A 23,414-nucleotide genomic window follows, 5' to 3' on the forward strand; every position below is an offset into this window, starting at 1 on the left:
CATCGGTGGGCTCAAGCATTTTTAGCTCTTTTGCTCTCGGCCGGTATGGTCAGGCGTCTTTTCAGCCATTTTGCTTTTAGGTTTGGGTGTTAGCTTGTTAGCTACCCTTATCGGCGGGCTCAAGCATGTTTTAGCTCTTTCTCTCGGCCGGTATGCTCAGGCGTCTTTTCAACCATTTTGCTTTTTGGTTCGGGTGTTAGCTTGTTAGCTACCCTCATCAGTGGGCTCAAGCATCTTTTTAGCTCTTTTGCTCTCAACCGGTATGCTCAAGCGTCTTTTCAGCCATTTTGCTTTTTGGTTCGGGTGTTAGCTTGTTAGCTACCCTCATCGGTGGGCTCAAGCATCTTTTAGCTCTTTTGCTCTCGGCCGATATGCTCAGGCGTCTTTTCAGCCATTTTTGCTTTTTGGTTCGGGTGTTAGCTTATTAGCTACCCTCATCGGTGGGCTCAAGCATGTTTTCAGCTCTTTTGCTCTCGTCCGGTATGCTCAGGCGTCTTTTACCATTTTGCTTTTAGTGCTCATTGGAAACAACTCGGGGAAAGCCATAATAAGACATATGTTTGTCAGAAAGAACCATCTTTATTGATCATGAATATTGATAGATCATAATAGTACATATGTTGTTGATGAGCGCTATCTTTATTGATCATGAACATTGATCTCTTTGTGCTTGTATATATATTTTCCCTTGAGTTGTTTTCATGTGTAGAATCTTCATGTTGGCTGATGTGCCATGTATTGTTGACTTCTTTTCGTCTTCAGTTATCAACTTATATGTGCCCGGTCCGGTGACTTGTGACGATAAGAGGACTTCCCATGGACTGAGTAGTTTATGATGTCCGTCAGTTTTTTTATTCTTCTTATACTAGGTCTCCGACTTGTAATGATCGAGACTGGGTATTCCTGTTGTAGTGGCATCTTAATCTTGGAGGTATCTTGCTGATTGAAGGGTAGCATTTACTCTGACTTCTTCTATACTATCGAGTTCTAACCTTTGGGTGTGTTATGCTTCTCCTTTGTCATATTGTTCTATCCTTGGTGACATCCAGATCAAGTCGATAGGTAGTACGGCTTCTGATCCGTAAACCAGGAAAGGTGAGTATCCGGTGGCTCTGCTTATTTGAGTTCGTAGCCCCCATACGACCTTGGGTAATTCTTCAATCCATTTTGATCCATAGTCCACTAGTTCTTCATACAATCTTGGTTTTAATCCGGCTAGTATGAGTCCATTAGCCCTTTCTACCTGTCCGTTGGCCTTTGGATGTGCGACTATGCGTAATCTATTCTGAACCCACAGTCCTGTGCCCAACTTTGGAATTCAGCGGCTGTGAAGGGAGAACCCAAATCTATGATGATTCGATTAGGCATGCCAAAGCGGTGCATAATGTCTTGGATGAACTCGACTACTTTGGTTGCGCTATATTTTGCGAGTGGTTTGTATTCAATCCACTTTGTGAACTTGTCAATTGCTACGAAGATGTACTCGAAAATGCCTTTTGCTTTCTTGAGAGGTCCTACTTGATCCAGCCCCCAGCAGGAGAAAGGCCAAGTGGGTGGGATGTAGATGATGTTGTGAGATGGCATGAGCTTGTCTTGCGAACATTTGACAACCTTTGCATCTTCTGATGAGTTCTTCTGTGTCTTTCAAAGCGGTTGGCCAGTAGTAACCAGTGCAGAATGCTTTACCGACTAGTGTTCTTGAAGCGACATGATTTCCACAGCAACCTGAGTGTATTTCTCTAGGATCTCTTTGCCCTCTTCAAATGAGATGCATTTTAGGAGTACTCCTAATGATGTGGCTCTTTTGTAAGCTTGTCTCCTATTAGGACGTAATTCTTGCTTCTGGCGAACAATTCGGGTAGCTTTCTCTTTTTTCCGCTGGCAACTTATTCTCTTTGATGTAATCAATCAAAACCTGGGTCCATGAAGTGGTGATTACCAAAATCTGGGTGCCTTTGGCTGAGATTTCAGGGGTTATCTCACCGGGTTGTTTGATAGAGGGAGCTGATAACTCCTCTATGAATACACCGAGTGGGACCTTGCCCTGTCTGATCTAAGCTTGGCGAGGACGTCTGCCGCAATATTAGAATCACGCAGGACGTGTAGAATTTCTAATCCTTGAAAATGTTTTTCGAGCTTTCATATTTCAGCATAGTAAGCGCCCATGTTTTCTTTGGTGCAGTCTCAATCTTTGTTGACTTGATTGATTACCACTGCTGAATCGCCGTAAACGAGTAAACGCTTGATTCTGAGGGTAATTGCCACTCGTAGCCCGTGGATGAGGGCCTTCGTATTCTGCTTCATTGTTTGTAGCTTGCCATAATATCTGAAGGACGTACTTGAGTTGTTTTCCGTCTAGAGAAATTAGGAGGACGCTTGCACCGGCTCTGCCTAGCTTGAGTGATCCATCAAAGTACATCTTCCAATGATCAAGGATGGTACTTGACATAGGTTGTTGAATTTCCTATCCATTCGGCAACAAAATCAGCCAGGGATTGAGATTTAATTGCCTTCCGTGGGGTGAAATTGATATTGAGAGCACCAAGTTTAAACTGCCCACTTATATATGTGTCCTGTTGCATCTCTGTTGTGCAGGATGTCTCTGATTGGGAAATCTGTCACCACGGTAATCTTGTGGCCTTCAAAATAGTAAGCGAAGCTTGCGTGAAGTGATTAGTAGGGTTGTAGAGTAGTTTTTGTACATGTGGGTACTGGACTTTTGATTCTGATAGTCTACTTCGCTGATGTAATATATGAGGCGTTGTACTTATATACACGCCCTTCTTCTTCTCTTTCTACGACAGTCGCTGTGCTGATCACAGTGGAAGTTGCCGCAATGTACAACATTATGTCTTCATATTTCTTCGGGGGTGTGAGAACGGGTGAGGAAGTTAGGTATGCTTTGAGCTTCTTGAAAGCTTCATTGGCTTCTTCTGTCCACTCAAATTTGTTTGTCTTCTTTAGTAGTTTAAAGAAAGGTAACCCTTTTTCATCGAGTCTTGATATGAAACAATTTAGGGCCACCATGCAGCCTGTTAGCTTCTACACATCTTTGACACTTCGAGGAAGGCCCATCTCTGTTATGGCTCGAATTGCTTGGCGCTTGCTTCGATTCCGCGATGACTGACCAAGAATCCGAGTAGTTGTCCTAAAGGAACTCTGAATACACATTGTTTTGGTTTCAATTTCCACCTCCATCTTTTCAGGTTTTTGAATGTTTGCTTTAAGTCTTCAATTAGTGCATCAGGGGTTCTTTGTCTTTACTACTACGTCATCCATGTATGCTTCTACGTTTTTGCCGATCTGATCACTGAGGCATGTTTGGATAGCTCTTTGGTAAGTTGCCCAGCATTCTTGAGTCCAAATAACATGGTTTTGTAGCAGTAGGCACCGAATGGAGTGATGAAAGATGTCTTGCTCTGGTCTTGTTCCTTTAATGCAATCCGGTGATATCCTGAATAGCAATCAAGGAAGGATAATAGGGCAGATCCTATTATTGAATCAACTATCTGATCAATGCGTGGTAGCCCGAATGGATCTTTCGGACAGTGTTTGTTGAGATCTGTGTAGTCGACACACATGCGCCACTTGTCTGTATTCTTTTTTTACCAGAACTAGGTTTGCTAGCCAATCTAGATGGAGGATTTCACTGATGAATTTGGCTGCCATTAGTTTTGTAATTTCTTTTTAATTGTTGCCTTTTTGTTGAGTGAGAATCGTCGTAGTCGTTGCTTCATAGGCTTGGAGCCTTCATTGATATCAATTTTGTGCTCAGGCCAACTCTCTTGGGACCCCTAGCATGTCGGTATCACTAGCTTGGTTGCCGGGTAGAGTGATTTATCCAAGTGGCATTGCTACCTTGCCGGGTACTATGCCATAAAGGCGTGTTTGTTGGTGTAATCATTCCGGCGAGCTGTAGTCCCATCTTCCTTAGAGTTTCTAAAAATGATGTTGAGTCCGGCTCCTCCATCGATTAGTACTTTCGTAACAGTCATACCGACAATAGTTGGGTCTAGAACCAGTGGGTAATGACCTACGTTTCCTACGCTAGTCCATTGGTCTTCTCTTGAAAATTAGATTGGATACTGTGACCAATTGAGATATCTTGGTGTAGCAGGTTCTGCTGCCATGATGGTTCGTAATGCTAGCTTTTATTGATGTTTGCTTCTGGAATCTAGAACTCCGGCAAAGATTACTGCTACTGTCCCCCTAGATTTTTGGAACCCCTTGTCTTCGTGGTTGTCTTCTTTTTTCTAATTGCCTTCTTTGGTATTCTCCTTACTATCTTTTCTCGTGTATCGATCTTTGAAGGTGTAGCAATCACCGATGGTGTGATTTCCTTTGGGTGCAAGGGGCAACGCATGTTTTCAATGTCGTCATACCTTCTAGGCTTGGAAAACTTCTTTGATTTGTTAGTCACGGCTACGGTGTTGTCTTGTCCATGTTTTCTTTCCTAATGTCTGTTGTTTCGAAGATTTTGCCTGTCCGGGTTGTCTCGGTTGTTTCTATCCGGGAATCTTTCTCGTGTCTTTTCCTCTGCAGTAATCATGTTTTCCACTATTCGTCTGAATTCTTCATTGTTTCTTGAGTTTTCTTTGTAGAAGTCTTGAAATTGCCACCTAGCCATGATTCCATGAGAGAAAGCTTCGATTACTTCTCGTTGGGTGATGTCATGTACTTGATCTCGTAGTTCACCAAATCATCAATAGTAATTTCTGAGACTTTCACCTTTCTGCTTGAGTCCTTTTAACTCTGCTGGGTGATTGGGTGTGTAATGATACCCGTGAAATTTTCATAGAAAGCCCTTTGCAAGTCCTCTCAATTTCTGATTGATCCTAGATTCAATTTGTCAAACCATTGAAGAGGCATGGTTTCGAGGGCCATGGGAAAGAACAAGGTCTTGATGTCATTGTCTCCTCCAGCCAATTCAATCAATTGTGAGTAAATTCTGAGCCACTGTCTTGGTTCGGTCTTGCCATCATACTTGGAGTGGTTGGACGGCTTGAACTTGTGAGGTAGTCATATTGAAGCAAGCCTGTTTGCAAAATAGGGGAATCTATCTTGCGTTCTGGTTTCTGTGTATTCTGATTCTGTGCCCCCTTCTTGCCAACTGTTGTCTTGGTGAGAGTAGTTTTACATGGTTGTTCGAGTGGGTGCTTTGCTTTTAGCCTTTCTTGGTTGTTTGACTCGGTCATTTTGACTATGATTTCTTATACTTTCTCTGTTGTGACTTCTACTTGGTCTAAGTCTCTCGAAACGGACTTCCTTTGATTTTGATCTTCCTGCTCATGAGATATTGACCTGTCAGGTAGTCTTGAGCGAGCCCTTCCATCGTGCGTCCTTAGGACTGTTGATCGGAGAAAGTCCTGGAGCTGTTCTTGTTTTTCATTGGGATGTGAAGTCGTCCTGAGTTCTTCTAGTGCTTCTCAGATCTTATCGTAGGGTGTATTTGCTGCTCGTCCTTCTTCGACCTCTCACTCTGATTTTCTTCTATTATACTCGGCTAGGTCTGACTCATATTTGATCTAAGTTTTCTTTCGCTACTTAGCACGGCATTGACGTCCTTGTTTCAATTTGTTCTTTCTCTCTCTGGCTTGCCTCTGACTCTCAGTCTCACCATCGTGCCCCTGGATAAATGGTGATATGTTGGATTCGAATTCATCTGAAGACCTGACGTCGGGCGCTTCAGGAGGCAGCAATGGTGATCAAGGACGGCGAATCATGAATACTTCTCGGGCGTGAGTTGTTCTGTCATCGGCGTTGATTTTCGTACTGTCCGAGTTGTTGATAACTTCAGTAGAGGTTTCAAGGTCACAGATCGAGTCTCCTTCTTGGTAGGGTAGAGCTGTTGTTGTCGCATTGTCGACTAGTTGGGTGCCGCTATCCTCAGGAACAGAACTTGGCCAGTGGACGATACAGTCTTGAGATGTTATAGTTAAGACGAGACCTTCCTAGGCTCCTTTCAGTGGCATTCTAAGCACCAGATTGGTGGATCCTTCGAGCCGTGTCTGATAAGATGTTGCCATGTTGTGGAGTCCGAACGGAAGAGGACCCGACTTCTTTTTAGTACTTTGAGTGAACTCCGAGTAGTATTCTTGATAGGTTGGTATCGTGTTCCGGAGCCTTGTCGGAAAAGAACTCGGTTTTCCGAAAGAATTCGGATAAGACTCCATCTCGAAAGCGGAACCTGAGTTTGAATTGGATGCGTGAAGTCGTGAAATCTGAGTTGGATTGGACATCACGAGCTGCGCGAATCTTTTGGCAAGTTGATCTATCGTTGTCGCCGAAGTGGGAAAGTTCTGATGATGATCTGAATCTTCAAGGAGACGGCCTCGGAGCTTGCCATCGTCGCCTGCCTCGCAGATCCATGAACCGAAGATGAAGGTTGATCCCTTCGAGAAGATCATGTTGACGAGGTCCGTCGAGCTCTCGAATGTAAAGTCGCTGAAATCCCCTACCTGGCGCGCCAACTGTCGATGTTTGACCACCGATAGCCTGCCACGGGGGTACCCGGGGCAGTTTGTTCGGGCTTTGACGTATGCAGAACTCGACGGTAAACGCAGGAGACAGTCGATTTATTCTGGTTCGGGCCCTCGACCGTGATCGAGTAACAGCCCTACGTCCAGTCGACGTTAACCTTTGCGTTGGATTGATTGTCAAGTGTTGTGTTCTCAAAAGTCCCCGCCCTTATGATCCCTACCCTCCTTTATATAGTCAGGAGGTCAGAATCATAGTCGGTTTACAATGAGAGTTCCTAGTAGGATTACAGAATAATACTACTACTAAAATTACAGGGGAAGAATCCTAGTTAGACTAGATCTTCTCCTTTCCTTGCGGGGTATTCCGTGGGTCCCGCACCGACACATAGGTAGCTAGAATCTTAATTGGTACAGTACTACTCTTACGTAGGAGTACTTATTTGGTAGTTAGTCAGCCTGTTCGCTGGTTGGTTTCAACCACGACTTATCAGTCAGCTAATAGTGTTTTTCTCTTATAATAAATCAGCACCCATTGGACTTATCAGCCTGGAAACCCACCAGCGAACAGGCTGAGTAGATCGATGCTTCTTCGGGACATAATTAAGTAGCTTTCATATGGCAATCAAGGCCATAATCCGCGCTTTTCCTGTCTCTGCTGACGTGGTAATGAATCTTCAATCGATTCGAACCTCGCCGTATGCTCACGTGGGTCAAAGCGAGAGCGTCCGGACATGATCCGCTAGTGCAACGCTGGTACGCACGCTACGTACGTACGGAGTAGATTTAGCGTGGATTCCGCGGACCGCGGTGGATCGGAGATTTTGTCTTGAGAGAACTGACAAGGAAAAAGGGCCGCCGGGCCGGTGAACGCTGGGTCGTGTGACACCCGCCGCAGTCGTCGCCGCTTCCGGTCCACGAGCCAATTGGAGCCTCGGAACCAAAAAAAAAAAAAAAAAGGTTGCCGAGGGGAGGCATGGGGCAGGAGCCGCGGGTCGTCACAAACTGCACCGACCTGAACGCGCTGCGCCGCACCTCGCGCGCGGCCGGGCTGACGACCGGCCACTTGCCTGCGGGCGAGTGGGCGAGGGGCGGCCGCGTGTGCAGGTTAAAAGGTAGAATTGCGTTTTTTTTTTTTTTACGGAAGGAGTAGTACGCTTTCTTCGTACCAAAGGAAGTAATTGATTCCCACCGCATGCATACTACGAGTCCGAAGTCTCCATCATCCAACTATCGAAGATTACGTCGTACAGTACGTGGTACTCGGGTCGGCAGGGGATGGAAACTGGACGCGCGGCGCAAGCATATTCGCTTGTGTATATATACCATACATACCGTCAGCAAGTCGGCGCAAGAATATACTGAATGAAGTAAAACAAAAGTCAAAGATACCACTCCCTTTCCCTAGCTTCGACGTATTTTGATTGGAGATCAGTTAAGTAAAATAGATTTTGACCCTGTATATGATTTATCTAATTCTTGGCGCGAAATATGATTATCATTTCAAGGCAGCAAACATACTCGTACGTTGCAATAGGACATACAATTGTGTGGTTATTTGGATATATCTAACACAATTATAATGAGCTAGCTATATCTTTGTTGGGTTTCATTGGACTTGACCCGACCTCGTTTAATTAAATCAAATAAACTCTTAGACTATAATAAAAATGCAAAGTGCAACAAAGGATTAATCACGTATGAGAAATCGTTTGGACATTGGCTTATTTTAAATAGGTGGCTAGTGTATGTACGTGTCGTAAGGTTATAGAAATTTAACTTATGACATAATTATTACGACACAAAATTTGCAAGTAGGAGTAGATCAATGTGGATCCATATATGCAGTACATGGAGATAGAGTAGAGAGCCAAGGAATGTAATTGAAGAACTTTTGAACATTTGTCCAAGCAGCCAGTAGAAACTGCCTACTTAATCCGCGATGCCGGGCAACAATAACAAGACTCCTGGCTTCTTCTTTGCTTTTTGTACTAATGTTTGTAGCCTCTTTGATCGTTGTTAGGAGCAGCCTGTGTACCGTAAGTTGTAGGCTCTGATATATTTCTAGAAGCGGATAGAAGCACTAGCCTCTTCTAAAACATATTTTTAGGAGGCAGCTCGTATTTCTAACCACCTTATAAATGCTATGCAGAATATAAAGCACAAGATGAGTTTGTCGATCTCAAGATTCATCAGTTTAGTCTTTTAGAGATACAAATGGGAGTAAAGTGTGTGTGTGCACATAATGGTGATGAGTGTGTGTTTGTAAATGTCTATATTTGTATTATCATTTGGAGAAAAAAATTACACAAAACAAAACAACATATATACACTTCTTCGTAACAGGGTACTTTCCTTTGTTTGGTAGGGTATTTTTTTTAGAGGCTTCAGTTATAGCTTGTCTGTCTTGTTGGGGGGAAACCCTACTAATAAACGCTAACTTGAGAAATGACTATGTAAGAGAAATTCTGGATGAGAGAAGTCAGTTTTTACTGTGAAAGGAGTCACCTAAACGTGACTTCTCTAGCTTTTTTGGACGAGACCGGTTGTAAAAAAAAAAAAAAAAAACTTGCTTTTTCTTCAAAAAAAAAAACTTGCCAAATAAAGCTTTGTAACATTAGAATAATGTTCGATTGAGTTCAAGGCGTACTAATTGCTTTATGCGTATTCTTATACTATGTTTTCCCCCGTTGAGAAGTTGAGCACCAAACCAGGTTCATGCATGTGTGCTGTTCCGATCCAAGTCCAACAGAGAAACAGCAGCTGCTGATTTTTGTCAAACCCCGTGTCTGAAATGAACAGGACGCCGCTATCCCGAAACGCATTAGCATTAGCATGCAAGGCTAGAGGAGCTTCCTCGTCCAACCATAGCTGCGTCCTGCGTGCGGGGAAGCAAGCGGACAGACGGCCACGGCGGAGAAAAGGAAGCAGGCCCCGCCTGGCAGGCCATCGGGAGCCTTGCAGTCCGGCACCCGTCAGGCCCCACGTCCGGCCCGCGTATCTCGCGTCACCCACACAAGCCCCCCGTCGACACAAAGGGGGAATGAATTAGCACCAATCACCTGTCCGCGCGGGCTAGCTAATGACAGTCCTCGAACCAACCCCGCCAAGGGAGAGAGAGGCCATTAGAAAGCAGGCTGACAGCGACCGCGGCATCTCGCTGTCTCCCCGGGGAAGATAAGACGAAGCAGCAGGGGGGGTGGGGGGGATCGGAGAGCAGAGGCAGAGCTAAGCGAAGCTACTACTCCTATAAGCTAAGCTAGCGGTTTTATCCGGCTGTGGGCGTCTGTCTCGTGCTCTTTGCTTCTCAGGCACCAGCTCAGCGCAAGCCATACACACATGCATCCCCCGCTCGAATTACGCGTCTGCCGCCTCAGCTCCTCCGCATCGTCCCGCACCTCCACCTCTCTGCAACTGCGGCGGGTCTCTCTCGCTGTGCTTGCTTGCTAGCTCCCTGCGGAGAGATCTTTTCATTTCACCATGGCGGCCCGCACGCTTCCTTCCCGCTTCTTTACCAACCCTTATATACCCCCGCACCCCCTCGTCCATCTCATGACACCTACCTATAGCTTCCTTCCTCTTGCTGGCTGCACGAGCTGCAAACGCACGCACACACAAATCGAGACGCACAACACTCGAATAGTTGACAGCTGCTGGTGAGGAGGGATATACCTGCGTTGCGTGTGCACCTCTGTGTTCGCTTGATACATAAGTCGTCCGAAACTGTTTTGTCGCGAGAGAAAAATTATAGTCGATAAGTTCAAGCAAACAGGTGCGAGCAGCTGAATTTGGCACATGTCAGTAGCAGGTGCCCAAACAGATGGGCGTGCCCTAACGGTTCATGGCTGAGCAGCAGCCGCCGCCACGACCCCATTCTCCTTCCCCGCCGGCGGTGCAAGTGCAACCGGCCGGGCCGGCGGCAGCAAGCCACCACAGCCACCAGGTGGCGTCCTCGGTTTCGGCTCCAGCCTCGCCTCATTCTTCTTCTCCGGTGCTGCTGCCGCATCAGGGCGACGGGGCGTCGTCGGCGGGGGCATCATCAGCTGGCACGGCGCCGGCGCCGATGGCGACCGCGACCAGCTCGGGGGAGCCGTCGCCGCGGTCGTCCGGGAAGCACGCATTCTACCGCGGCATCCGGTGCCGGAGCGGCAAGTGGGTGTCGGAGATCCGGGAGCCCCGCAAGGCGCGGCGGATATGGCTCGGCACGTACCCGACGGCCGAGATAGCCGCGGCCGCCTACGACGTGGCGGCGCGCGCGCTGCGCGGCGCCGACGCCGTGCTCAACTTCCCCGGCGCGATCGCCTCCCGCGCGGCCCCAGCGTCCGCGTCCCCCGCGGACATACGCGCCGCTGCTGCGGCTGCGGCTGCGGCTGCCGCGGCCGCCGCGCAGCTCGAGTACTCGCAGTCATCGCAGGGTACCGCCGCCGATCCTCCTCCTGCCGCCGCTGCACAGGACCACCGGCGGCATCAGCAGCAGCATGGCGTGATGAGCGGCGGCGCGACAACTGCTGACGCGGCAAGCTTATACACGACGCCTCAGCAGCAGGAGATCGGCGGTGACGAGTTCATGGACGAAGAGGCCATCTTCGAGATGCCGCAGCTGCTGCGGAACATGGCGGCGGGGATGATGATGAGCCCGCCGAGGCTCAGCCCCGACACCTCCGACGAGTCGCCCGACCCGTCCGAGGCCGGGGAGAGCCTCTGGAGCTACCATGACCCGTAGATTGCATTGCCCAATTGCACGCCTAGCTAGGCCGCCATGGCCAGATCGAGGCCCAGCACTCCAGCGCTCCAGCAGTGTGGTAATAATAATACAAACTATAGTGAACTACTAGTACACCGGGCGGTAGCAAAACCAGAGAATTTGATTATTATGGCGACGACAGGAGGTACATGGTACTGGTACATACATGGACCAGCGCAGCGTCCTCTATCTGGTAATATAAGTGTATGCCATAAGCATAGTGTGACATGCTCGCTAGTAACAGTATATATAGTTACCAGAGCATCAAATTTAAGTGCTATGATTACTACCCTTTCAAATTTACATCTTTTTTTCTTCTATCTATTCCACTCCTTCATTCCGTATTTATTTCCTATTTTACTTTGCTGTGATTCGGCATGATTGTGCAAGTGCAATTGTTGACGCAGCTGTTAGCTAGCTTATTTCTAGTTTTGGTCTAAGAGCAAACACACATGTGTTTTTGATGTGCCAAGTGGATCGTAGCTAGTACAAAGTATATATATGTGGGGGTGCCATTGTGTCTGTACAGTGTACACAAGAAAAATATTTGTGATTGTATGGACCCATGGATTGGATAAGAAAATACATATATACGTGTGTGCACATGCATGCTCCACTTTCCTTTTTTAATCCTGTGTAAAGTTATTATATACATATTGGGGAAGTTGGCAGTTGAGATTATAAAAGGGGCAAGGAGTTGGGTGGGCAACCTCTTGGTCCTTGTTAGTTACCATTATATAATTTCATCACTTACTATATATAGTGGGTAGCTTGTTGTTTAATTAATATAAATAAAGATGTGCTATTTTACCTTTTCTCTGTGTGGGCTCACAAATTAGGGCCTTGTTTAGTTCCAAAAAGTTTTCCCAAAAAGTGCTACAGTAGCCATCACATCGAATCTTGCGATACGTGCATGGAGCATTAAATGTAGACGAAAAAAACTAATTGTACAGTTTGGTTAAAAATCGCGAGACGAACGTTTGGAGCCTAATTAGTCCATGATTGAATACTAATTGCCAAATAAAAACGAAAGTGCTACAGTAGCCAAAATCCTAAACTTCACCCAACTAAACAAGGCCTAGGATAAAATGGTTCCCGCTCTTTAGCAATATTTATGAAGACGTTTTACAGGCCGTTAACATTCTTCCTACATACTCCCCCGTCCTGAAATAGAGTGCATTATGACTTATAAATTTGTATTGAAATACAATGCATTCTACATAATGACTATGTTTAGATTTGGCAAGGTTTGTTAAAAAGGAAGCCATGATTTGAGGAGAAACTCTATAGTTGGAATAATCTATGAGTACATGCGTTATTTGAATGTTCCTTTAAATTGTCTTAGAATTTTTAGAACCCACGTGTTCCCCTCAAAACATCAGTTTTATGAGCTACAAATCTGTTTTTCTAAGAATTGTGAATCAACCGGAATTGTTAACATCATCAATACTGACACTATTATCATATTGATCCACGGTTGGAAGCAATATTTCCTATTGCTTTAGTAGTTCTTATATTGTTCTCCCAGCAGCCAAATGTCAGGCAGAACACTGGAAGATACATATCATAGGCTTCTAAGGATTAATAATATATATACATATACAGTACTTTTTTATATAGAGAAGATATATAATTCTCAGAATTCATATATAATATAAACATAGTGAAATTTTAAACAAATATAATGGTTCTTGCATAGTCACATCTTCTCTCGGGATAAAGTAGATTGGCACCTGCACCAATGTGGGGTTGATTTATGATTGGGTGCCTGAATCGTTCTTGTTTTGTTAAGATCTTGCTTACATGCAAGAGCCTGTCCGGCATAAATCATTGGATCTGAAGTGTCAGATGTGGAGCATATATAGGAGTTAGTGAGATCTACATCCTTTGGCTCATTCCCTTGGTGTCTTCAGTTTGCACCAAAGACACCCACAAGATTGACAAAAGTTTATCATCTCAATCCATAAGCGTCCATGTGAACACAGTGAAAGCCTATAAATAAATAGTACTGTATGGTAGGGAAAGCAGGTAAAGATCTCACTAGTCTCAAAAAGGGAAATAGCTATGGAGTAAAAGATCAGTAAAACCAAATGCTCGTGAGAATTCATAGCTGAACTGTTGAACAGCAGTAGGCAGAGCGCTTCTTTAGGAAAGGCAAAGGGCCAACCTCTGACACTATGTTTCGAGATTTAAAATCCATTTGGCACGGCTCATCCAAAACGGCTTCACCGGTGAAGCCAAAACTGGTGAAGCCAGAAAAACTGGCTTTTTTTCGGCTTCTAGTTCATTTTAATCCCGGCTTACAAAACGGCTTCACGCTACAGTGCCTCGATTTACGCAAAATAGATGAAGCCAAAGCCGGCATAAGTCATGCCAAAGAGGCCCTTAATAACAAGATACAATAAGGTAATAGGCCCACGGTTTATCACAGGTAAGAGTCTGCTTAAACAAATTTGCCAATTGGGATGGTCCAAAACTGTCAGTTCCATGGTGAAGAATGAGTGAGCTGGCCTGGTTCTACTTCTTGTACGTACGTGGGCCATGATTATGGGGGAATTAAGGTTTCAGAGTACTAATAGGCTGCAAGCATTTAAAGACCCCTTAGTGATGTACGGATGTACGCTTAAAACGAAGGTGAATTTCTTAGCCTGTTCGGCTGGCTGGGCTGGATCGTGGATTATTTACTACTGGCTGGTTTGGCTGGTTCGGTGTGAGAGAAAATTACTATTCCAGCTTATAATCCACGATCGTATATGATTGTTTACGGCCTGCCGAACAGGTTGCTTCTTCTTTTGTAGTTTCGCACATCGACACTGATCCCAATGTACCAGTACCACTCCTAGGGTTATATATATTAGAACACAAAATTACATATTGCCTTTCCAAAACCCTCGGCTTTCCCGTTCGGCCGATTTGAACATATAAGCCATTTCAGTTGTATCACATCACCCTTTGCACCAAAGTTGTGTGGTCCAAACCCTAGCCGCCTTCTTTTATCACCGTCCCTATGGGGCTGCAACGTGAGGTATAGTATAGCACATCTATATACGATATTCCAAAAATCTATATACGATATTCCATCCGCGGTGAGGCATCACTGGATTACTTTGGTGCTGAAACAGTTGCCGTACGTGTATGACTACATAAAAAAAACTCAAGTCCCATACAACACCAAAAAACAGAGATTGATCACGTCCCTCTTATTAGGATCAGACGCAAAGCATGCATGCAGCGAGGAGTTGCTCAACAATTCGCTTGTACTGTAGACTGTGCACTGATGACGACACACTGTTTCACGCATGCGTACAGGACTTTGAAGGACCATATGTTGACATGGTCCGGTGGCATCTTTTTTAAGGCCTTGTTTAGTTGGCGAAATCTTTTGGAAAATGGTACGGTAGCATTTTCGTTGTTATTTGATAATTGGTGTCCAATCATTGTCTAATTAGGCTTAAAAGATTCGTCTCGTGAATTTCGTCTAAACTGTGTAATTAGTTTTATTTTTTATTTATATTTAATGCTTCATGCATACGTCCAAAGATTCGATATGACGGGGAATCTTGAAAAATTTTGCAATATTTTAGGAACTAAATAGGCACTAAGGTTCTTCAGTGAATTAATGAACCTATACACGTCCTTTATTTCAGAATGTTGTGAGCATCATATGGCAGGTTCTTTTCTCAGTTCGAGCAAACACCACTGCTACATAAATATTTTGTAGGGGCGGCTGAATACCATTTGTAGGGGTGGTTTGGTCAGCCGCTCCTATCAAACCGTCTCTATAAATCTATGTATTTGTGGGGTGATTCCTAGGCCGCCCCTACAAATCGATTTGTAGGGGAGGCTGTAGTACCAGCCGTCCCTATAATATCTGTTTGTAGGGGTGGTTCAGTCTAGAACCGCCCCTACAGTACGTTTATCCGTAAAAAAAATCAAATTTACGATTCAAATCCGACCAGTTTTTCATGTTTTTTCCCCGTATTCCATCCAGCGTTCGCATTGCCAAACACCCCGCGACTAACGTGAGCAAGGAAAACGAGATAATCCCGGCGAACGCTCCGCGACCAACGTTCCGAACCGCGTTCGCTCAAGAGTATTATATAAAGTACAGGCACAAAAGTATTATATAAACTACAATTACGAGTCCAATTCATAAGAATATATACATTCCATTATTAAATAGATATAATTCACATGGTATAACCAATGTTAAATTTCATACACATGGTTATCAACGTCCTATAGCTAGACTTTCAGTCTCACGAAGGTGCACCTAAGTAAAAAAAAAAAGCTAGTTGCCGCATGTGGCTCTCCGATCCGTACGAAAATCTTGTTTAGGTCTTGGTTTTCTCATCACAGGTTTTCTCTCGCATGTTACATTCATGATTTCAAATAAGTTTCCTCGGAAAATTGAGAGGTTTTTGGAGAAAATTAATGTAAGGCACATTTCATTAATTCAAATAATCCATAAGGTCAACGTCTTTTGATAGTTTGGATTTCAAGATTCTCATTTGAATGCAATAACGATGGCTCCGGACCCATCCCCTACCCTGGCCACGGCGACGGCGACGACGCTCCCCCGCTGCCCAAGCAGAATCGGCCACCCAGCCCTCGCCCAACCCATCTGACCCTAGATCCATAATCCCCGGAGCCCGATCTATCGCGCAATGTGACGGTTCCGGCGCCAACGGCCATCTCCAGCGCCCCTGCCACCCAAGCAGCGGCGGCCACCTCTAGCGCCCCTGCCACCCTGTCAGCGGCGGCCACCCACAGCGCCCCTGCCATCATGGCAGCTGCGGCCACCTCCAGCGCCCCTGCCGACCCTGCAGCGTCGGCGGCCTCTCCGGCCCAGCCCTCCGCCTCCTCCCCATCTGACAAAGGTGACGAAGTGGAGCTGGTGGATTGGGGTGACGACGACGACGCGGACGAGGATGAGGCGCTGCTGGCGGACCTAGTGACCGGGCTCGATGCGCCTCCCTCTGAAGCTCCATCGGCCCCTGCCCCCTGCACCCCAAGTTCTGGTGGATCCCTGGTGCAGGGCGGCCCTACGCGCGGATGCCCCTGACGCGGCTGGGGCGAGCAGCTCGAGGGCGCCGGCCATACCATCCTCGTCGAAGCCGCAGCCATGGCTGAGCCCTGGTGCGCCATCTCTCTACCCTTCGGGGCTAGGCGAATCTGTTGACAGCAGCCGGCGGGGGACCATCCCGTCTGCGCCTTCTAGAGCTCCGCCGCCGGCCAGGCTGAAATCCATTATAGTCAGGCCAACTTGCGTGCCGACGCCCCCTGCCGCGGTTGCTGGCCGTCGCAAGACGGTGTGGAGGGGGCTGAAGCTGATGAAAGACTCCGTTGCGTGGCTGCCGGAGCAGAAGATTCAAGGTTCCAAGCAGCTGGTCAGCTCTCCGCCTACCAAGTTGGGAGCTCCGAGAGTCTTCGGGAGATAATGCTCAGCTGGAGCCTTCGCCTTCGCCGAGATGGCAAATAGCAAGGAAGAAGTACTGGTGGTGCAATGGTGGATCTCTACAGGAGGATGGCTCCGGCAAGACTAGGCGAGCTGTGCAGGACACCGCTCGGGGGCACACCATGGACGGCCGGGAGTTTTTTAAAAAGCGCCTCGCTGGGCGCTGCTTCCGGTGCCTCGGCGTCGACCACCAAGTTGCACAATGCAGGGACCCTGTTCGCTGCCTTAGGCGCAAGGGCTTCGGCCACATCTCCCGCCACTGTCGCTCCGGCCGACGACAACCCATCTCAGCCAAGCTCCGCTCCCGGCTCACCTTCCTGGCCGGTAGCATCCACAGCCGCATTGTTTTCCCACCACTCTCCTCTGCCAACCATCCCATCATACCACCATCTCAGAACACTCCAAACAACTCAACACACCCACCACCAAAAGCTAGGGAGACGGAGTACGTGCTCGGTCAGGTTGCCAACTGCCCAACGTTGGCCGTGTCGTCATAGTTCCCTGGTGCGGCCGATGCCAGCCCCCACTAGTTGCCCAAACTTGTAGCGAGTAATTAGTTTCTAATATCCTAAAACCTCTAGCGCCTCTCGCGCATGTAGCCATTGTTGTATGCTAACTCTCTCTTATTATCGATCAAAGCCGGCACTACAGGAAAATCAGGCTTTGCCGACTGCCAGTCTCTTTCCCGACTGCCTTTCTCCAGGCAGTCGGCAAAGGGGCTCTTTGCCGACTGTTTTTCTCTGGCAGTCGAAAAAGAGCCTGGCAGTCGGCAAAGCCTCTCCAAGGCAGTCGGCAAAGGCTGGCAGTCGGTAAAGAGGTCTTTGCCGACTGCAAAAGACAGTCGGCAAAGACAGACCGTCGGCAAAAGTGGTTGGACGGGACGGAATTCCGGGCCGTCGGCTTTGCCGACTGCCCTCCGTTAGCAGTCGGCAAAGGCCTGCCCTCTTTGCCGACTGCCAAGGAAAGGCAGTCGGCAAAGAAGCTCTTTCCCGACTGCCATGTTAGGCAGTCGGCAAAGAGTAAGTCTTTGCCGACTGCCGTACCACGGCAGTCGGCAAAGATTTTTTTATTATTATTATTTTTTATCCCAGTTTTTTTTCTGTGGGCAGTACATATTGTTTGAAATCTCATGTTCAAATTTGGGACCTTTTTATGATATTTTGCTATATTTCATTCAATTATTTTATTTCCTTGCATTTTCTCGCATAGTCCAAATTTGAACTGCAGGTGCATGAAATAATGAAACGCAGCCGTTCGAAAAATAATATTCATGTTGAAGAGTGTATTTTTAGGCCATGTACATGAACCCACTCAAAAAATTGAAGGTCTTGTCCACGACAGATGACCATCCCGATGCGGTATTAGTATTTTTTAATTATAAAAAATCCAAACGAAGTCTGAAAATCACGAAACTTGGCGAGGTGTCATGTTATCATATGCGGATACCATGGTAAAAATTTGACGATGTTTGGAGCAAGTTGCGTCATCTGATGTCCAAAACTCCCATATCTCACATGTGATATCATATGTGATCACATGTGAGATATCAGAGTTTTGGACATCAGACGACGAAACTTATTCGAAACATTTTCAATTTTTTACCATAGTCTCCACATACGATATCATGATGTCTTGCCAAGTTTCGTGATTTTCAGACTACGTTTGAATTTTTTATAATTGAAAAATACTTCTACCGCACCGGGATTGTCATCTCGCGTGGACAAGACCTTCTAATTTTTGGGTGGGCTCATGTACATGGTCTAAAAATACACTCTTCAACATGAATATTATTTTTCGAATGGCTGCGTTTGATTATTTTATGCACCTGCAGTTTAAATTTGGACTATGCGAGAAAATGCAAGGAAATAAAATAATTGTATAAAATATAGCAAAATATCATCAAAAGGTCCCAAATTTGTACATTGTACTTGAAACAATATGTTTAGCCCACAGGAAAAAATTGGAACCAAAAAACCAAAAAAAAAAAAATCTTTGCCGACTGCCGTGGGGAGGCAGTCGGCAAAGGATTTGCCGACTGTATGCAGTCGGTAAAGCCTTTGCCGACTGCCGCTTTACGGCAGTCGGGAAAGGCTCTGTTGTTTTAAAAAAATAAAAAAAAGGAAGGGATAACCCTATCCACTCACACCCCCGCCCACCCCCGCGACCCGCGCGCCCGCCCCCGCGACCCCCGCCTTCACCGCGCCGCCGCCGGCCCCCGCGTGGCCGCGCGCCCGCCCTGCGCCGCCCCGCCGCGGCCGGCCGCGGCCAGATCCGCCGCGCCCCGGCGCACCGCGCGCGGCCGCAGGCAGCCGCTGCCCCGCCCCGCCGCGTTCCCCGGCCGCGCCGGCCCGCCACGCCGGCCGCCGCCGGCCGCTGCCGCGCGCAGCGCGCTGCCCCGCCCCGCCGTGGCCAGCCGCGGCCGGCAGCGCCGCCCTGCCCCGGCCTCGTCCCCCCTGCGCCCGGCCAGACCCCCCCTCCCGCCGGCCATCTCCCCTCCCAGCTACTCCGTCCGGCCTCCGGCGCTCGTCCTCCGGGCTCTCCCTGTCGCTGCCCGCTGCGGCGCCGCCCGTTCTCCTCCTTGCCTTCTCTTGGTCTCCTCCCCAAGCGGCCAAGCCGGCAAGCCGCCTCCCGCCGGCTGCCCTCCGCCGTGGCCCGGCCGGCGGCCACGCCCAGGCTCCTGCTCCCGACTGGCCGGCTGCCCCCCCTGCTCCTGGCTCCTGCAGTCCTGCATCTGTCATCTCTGCTGCAGCTGCACATCTCGGTGAGCTACTGCCTACTGTTTTACTGAGATCCAGATCAGCTTCTATTTTCGATTTTGAATATTTAGTGATTCAGTCATATTGTAGCTTGTAGGGCATAAGAGCACTTTGAATAGATATCGTTCGTGGAGATGCATTCTAATTCATGTATATACTATATTGTTTAATTATTACTTTGTTTTTGCAATTATTACTTTGTTATTATTACTTTGTTATTATTCTAATTCATGTGCTAATTGGTTTAATCTCTGTCTTTGTTTTTGCAGGCATAGGACAAAATGCCGGGCGGAAGTAGACCGCGGCGAAACACAAAGTCGATCTACGCACGGGCCCCGACACCGACAGGCATCGATGACGAGGCGTTGGAGGTGCCGACGTCAGAGGAGACTCGGTCACGTCGTAGGACAGCGAGGCAGCAGCTCTTTCCCTCAGACGACGTGCAGGAGACCGGAGACGACAGCGAGGAGGAGGAGGGGGAGGAGGAGGAGGGGGAGGAGGAGACACCAGGGGATTCGACTTCCTCAGGTTCGCGCAAGGTCTACCAGCGTGGGATCACACGTCTCCCTAGAGCGACGATCGCCTTGGAGCACCGTCCTGTGATTCGACCTGAAGGTTCTAAGTAAGTAACCATTTATGTTTTTACGACTTATTCATATGACATGTTTAACATTAAAACTTCAGACTAACAATTCTTCTTACTGACTTGTGCAGAGGCTGGCAGATTGTGAGCGGGGGTGGTGCACGCAGTCCGAATGGCATGCTGGGCCTCCTGATTAAGAAGCACTACCCTGGCCTTATCGAACTCGACGACGGGACCAAGGTGGTGCCTTGGCATTGGTCGGACTTCTACAAAGTCAAGGACGCACACGAGGTCCCCATCGCGACAAAGATCAAGATGGAGTTTTGGGTGAGTTCTTATTGCACTGCTTTGTCGATACACATTCGCTGGACGTTTTTGAACTAATGAAACATGTAGGACTGGTTCACATGTGACGAGGGGTACGAGGACCGGGCGTCGGTGGTGCAGGACCGGGCCGCCATGGCGCGGGTGAAGGACATGTACTACGAGGCGCACGTCCAAGTCCTCGTCACCTACTACGCTGACGTGAAGCTTGAGAGGCTGCCACCCGCGGACGCCAAGAAGATGCTCCACTACCCTGAGACCGACGTTGCCAAGGACATCTACATGCAGGTAATTAAGGAACATTGCTTATGATTCCTTCCATGCAAATGAAGTAGAAGACGTTACTACTGATTCATCTTCTGCCATGTCATGTAGTTTCCTGCTGAATGGTGCAAAACATACATGGACTGCTGGGAGGCCATTATGGACGCCTGGAGAACGCCGGAGTCGTATGAGGAGCGTCGCAGTCGAAGTGAACGTGCCAAGATGAGGCAAGGGCCGGCACACCACCAAGGGAGCCGCTCCCTCGGACAGTACTGTGACGCATGGGTAAGCTTCTGTCGATTTATTTATTTATTTATTTATTTATTTATTCTATCTCATTACGTGTAATCGTCCTTGTGTGTTCCTTGCAGTCCCGCTACCATGACGGGCAGGTCATCAACTTGTACGAGGGCTACGCTTTGTCGAACAAGGGCAAAGCGTCTGATCCGAACAACGTCTTCAGCTCGGCAGATGGGCTCGAGGCGTACACCAACCCGAACGTCTATGAAAAGATGGCCCGGTACACCGAGGCGGCTCGCCAGCGCTATGGTCCGGACTACGATCCAACCCAGCAGCCCCTGGACACAGACCTCGTGATGAGGACGGGAGGAGGGAAACCGCACGGCCAGTACTCGATTGCCAACAACGCAATCGATCCGACCAACGTTCCTAGCCTTCGTCAGATTCGTAGGTCCACCAGCACGACCTCCGACGTCCCCATACGCCGTCGGCAGCCGTCCACGTTGGCAGCGGTTCAGGTACCTTCAGTTCCATTCCTCGTTAATTGGTTTTACATATGTACCTAATTACCTGGGTGTGACATTGCAGTCCGAGCTGGCCGAGCTGCGGGCCGCGACAGAGGCCCGAGAGGAGGCCCATCGGCGGGAGATAGCGGCCAGAGAGGAGGCCCATCGGCAGGAGGCTTTGCGCTGGAGGCAGGACTTTGCCAGCTACATTCAGAGCATTCAGATCCCTGGTGCTGTCATGCCTCCTTTACCCGCCACGATGTTCGGTCCAGCACCTATTGACCCTACGGGGAGTACGGGGAGTATATATATTGGTCTCCATTGTTTTCACGAGGTCTGTGTAGCTACTAATGAGATCATGTCTACTTTGTGCAGTCAATGTCAGCGGGTTCGAACCCGACTCCTCCAGATGGACGTTCTCCTGGGTGGCAGGTTGTTTCGCCTCCAACATACTTCGGGCCTCCGGGTGGCGGTCTTCCTCGGCCTCCACAGTACGGGACCGGAGCGGCGGTGAGCTACCCTCTGCCACATACCCACCACGCGCACACCGGGTGGGAGCACCGCTACACGTCGGCGCCGCTCCAGCAAGGCCAGTCCTCATGGTCTTCGTGGCCTTCAGTTCAGGATGAGCATAGGGACCGTGGGTCGCACGAGGAGTGAAGTTCTTTTGGTTTGATGTTGGACTTGCGCACTTGTTTTTTATGTTTCGATGATCTGTGGACTGTATGGATATTAATGCTTATGGATGCTTGGATGTGATCTATATGTGAATTCGTGTTATATATGCGTGCATTTGGCTTATATATATAAATGTGTGATCTGTGTACTTTAAAGTGTGATATGTATATGAAAAAACAGGAGAGAAAAGAGAAAAAAAAAATTTCCAGCTTTGCCGACCGCCTTCCTGGCAGTCGGCAAAGCCTTTGCCGACTGCCAGGAGAAAAGCAGTCGGGAAAGCCTTTTTCGACTGCCAGGATAAAAGCAGTCGGCAAAGGCTTTCCCGACTGATTTTCCCCTGGCAGTCGGGAAATCCTTTGCCGACTGCTTTTCTCCTGGCAGTCGGGAAAGCCTTTGCCGACTGCTTTTCTCCTGGCAGTCGGGAAAGCCTTTGCCGACTGCCAGGAAGGCGGTCGGCAAAGGAGACGGGACGGGACGGCGACGGAGTCTTTACCGACTGGTTATACGGCCGTCGGGGAAGCCTTTACCGACTGCTGTCCGGAAGGCAGTCGGAAAAGAATTCTTTCCCGACATCTTCTCTCCCGGCACCCCTTTGCCGACTGCCTAGGCGAAAAACGGTCGGCAAAGCCTTTGCCGACCGTTTTTCAGCCTTTGCCGACTGCTTTCGGCAGTCGGCAAAGAGGCCGATTCCTGTAGTGCGGGTAACCGGATCTTTCATAAGGTCAACCACCGTACCGGTTGCAAGAATGCACACAATCTTGTTGCAAGCTAGGTAGATAGCGAGATGATGGAAATACTTATTTTGCGCACTGAAGTGGAAGAAATGTACCGTGCTCCCTAAAGTCTTCGGTGAGAAAAAGTGCACAGATTCTGTTCTGATCAACATTATTAGTAAAGTGCTAGCTAGGGTACATAGAATAATTAATATGGCTGATGATGGTGGACTGACTTATCTAAGATGGAGACAGCAGTCTCTTTACCATCGCGGAACTGAATTTTTTACTTTTTAGCCTTCTTTTTTTAAGTTTCTCACAAATAGATCCCTGGTGGAGAAAATTCAGAAAATTGACCCTTAGCTCGGCGCATCGATGCTGGCGCCGAGCTAACACGTCTCGGCGTCAGCGTCCCTGGCGCCGAGATGGCAGGCAGCTCGGCGCTCGGCGCCATAGACGCTGGCGTCGAGCTTGGCGCCCTGTACGCCCCGCGCCCGCGCCCTAAGCGATGGCGAAGTGCAGCAAGCGTCTGTGGGACCAGGGTGGTCGGCTGGTCGCGTGGTCAACATGCGTGTCTCGCTCGACGAAAGTGAATGCATCTGCGATGACAGCAGGTGTGCATGCTGTCGCTGCTACAGGTGCATGCTACAAGGGCGCTCACCTCGTGCTCCA

The 23,414-nt window shown here is 48.2% G+C and overlaps 3 protein-coding genes across 3 annotated transcripts; 2 read left to right on the forward strand and 1 right to left on the reverse strand.

The window, feature by feature from the left end:
* The first annotated feature begins 9,659 nt into the window (after window positions 1-9,659).
* Window positions 9,660-11,536, forward strand: LOC136474557 (ethylene-responsive transcription factor ERF027-like). Its single transcript, XM_066472127.1, has one exon. It carries the CDS (start codon window positions 10,318-10,320, stop codon window positions 11,197-11,199), a length of 882 nt encoding a protein of 293 aa, XP_066328224.1. The 5' UTR covers window positions 9,660-10,317; the 3' UTR covers window positions 11,200-11,536.
* A 7,274-nt stretch (window positions 11,537-18,810) lies between these two features.
* LOC136470491 (uncharacterized) lies at window positions 18,811-19,416 on the reverse strand. The gene has a single exon (XM_066468324.1). It carries the CDS (start codon window positions 19,414-19,416, stop codon window positions 18,811-18,813), a length of 606 nt encoding a protein of 201 aa, XP_066324421.1.
* A 206-nt stretch (window positions 19,417-19,622) lies between these two features.
* On the forward strand, window positions 19,623-20,990 carry LOC136470492 (uncharacterized). The gene is made up of 5 exons (XM_066468325.1): window positions 19,623-20,056; window positions 20,149-20,344; window positions 20,414-20,629; window positions 20,717-20,813; window positions 20,977-20,990. Exons 1-5 carry the CDS (start codon window positions 19,716-19,718, stop codon window positions 20,988-20,990), a joined length of 864 nt encoding a protein of 287 aa, XP_066324422.1. The 5' UTR covers window positions 19,623-19,715.
* The last annotated feature ends 2,424 nt before the right edge of the window (window positions 20,991-23,414 follow it).

The sequence above is a fragment of the Miscanthus floridulus genome, chromosome 8 (assembly GCF_019320115.1).
Source record: "Miscanthus floridulus cultivar M001 chromosome 8, ASM1932011v1, whole genome shotgun sequence".
NCBI classification, from domain to species: Eukaryota; Viridiplantae; Streptophyta; class Magnoliopsida; order Poales; family Poaceae; genus Miscanthus; species Miscanthus floridulus.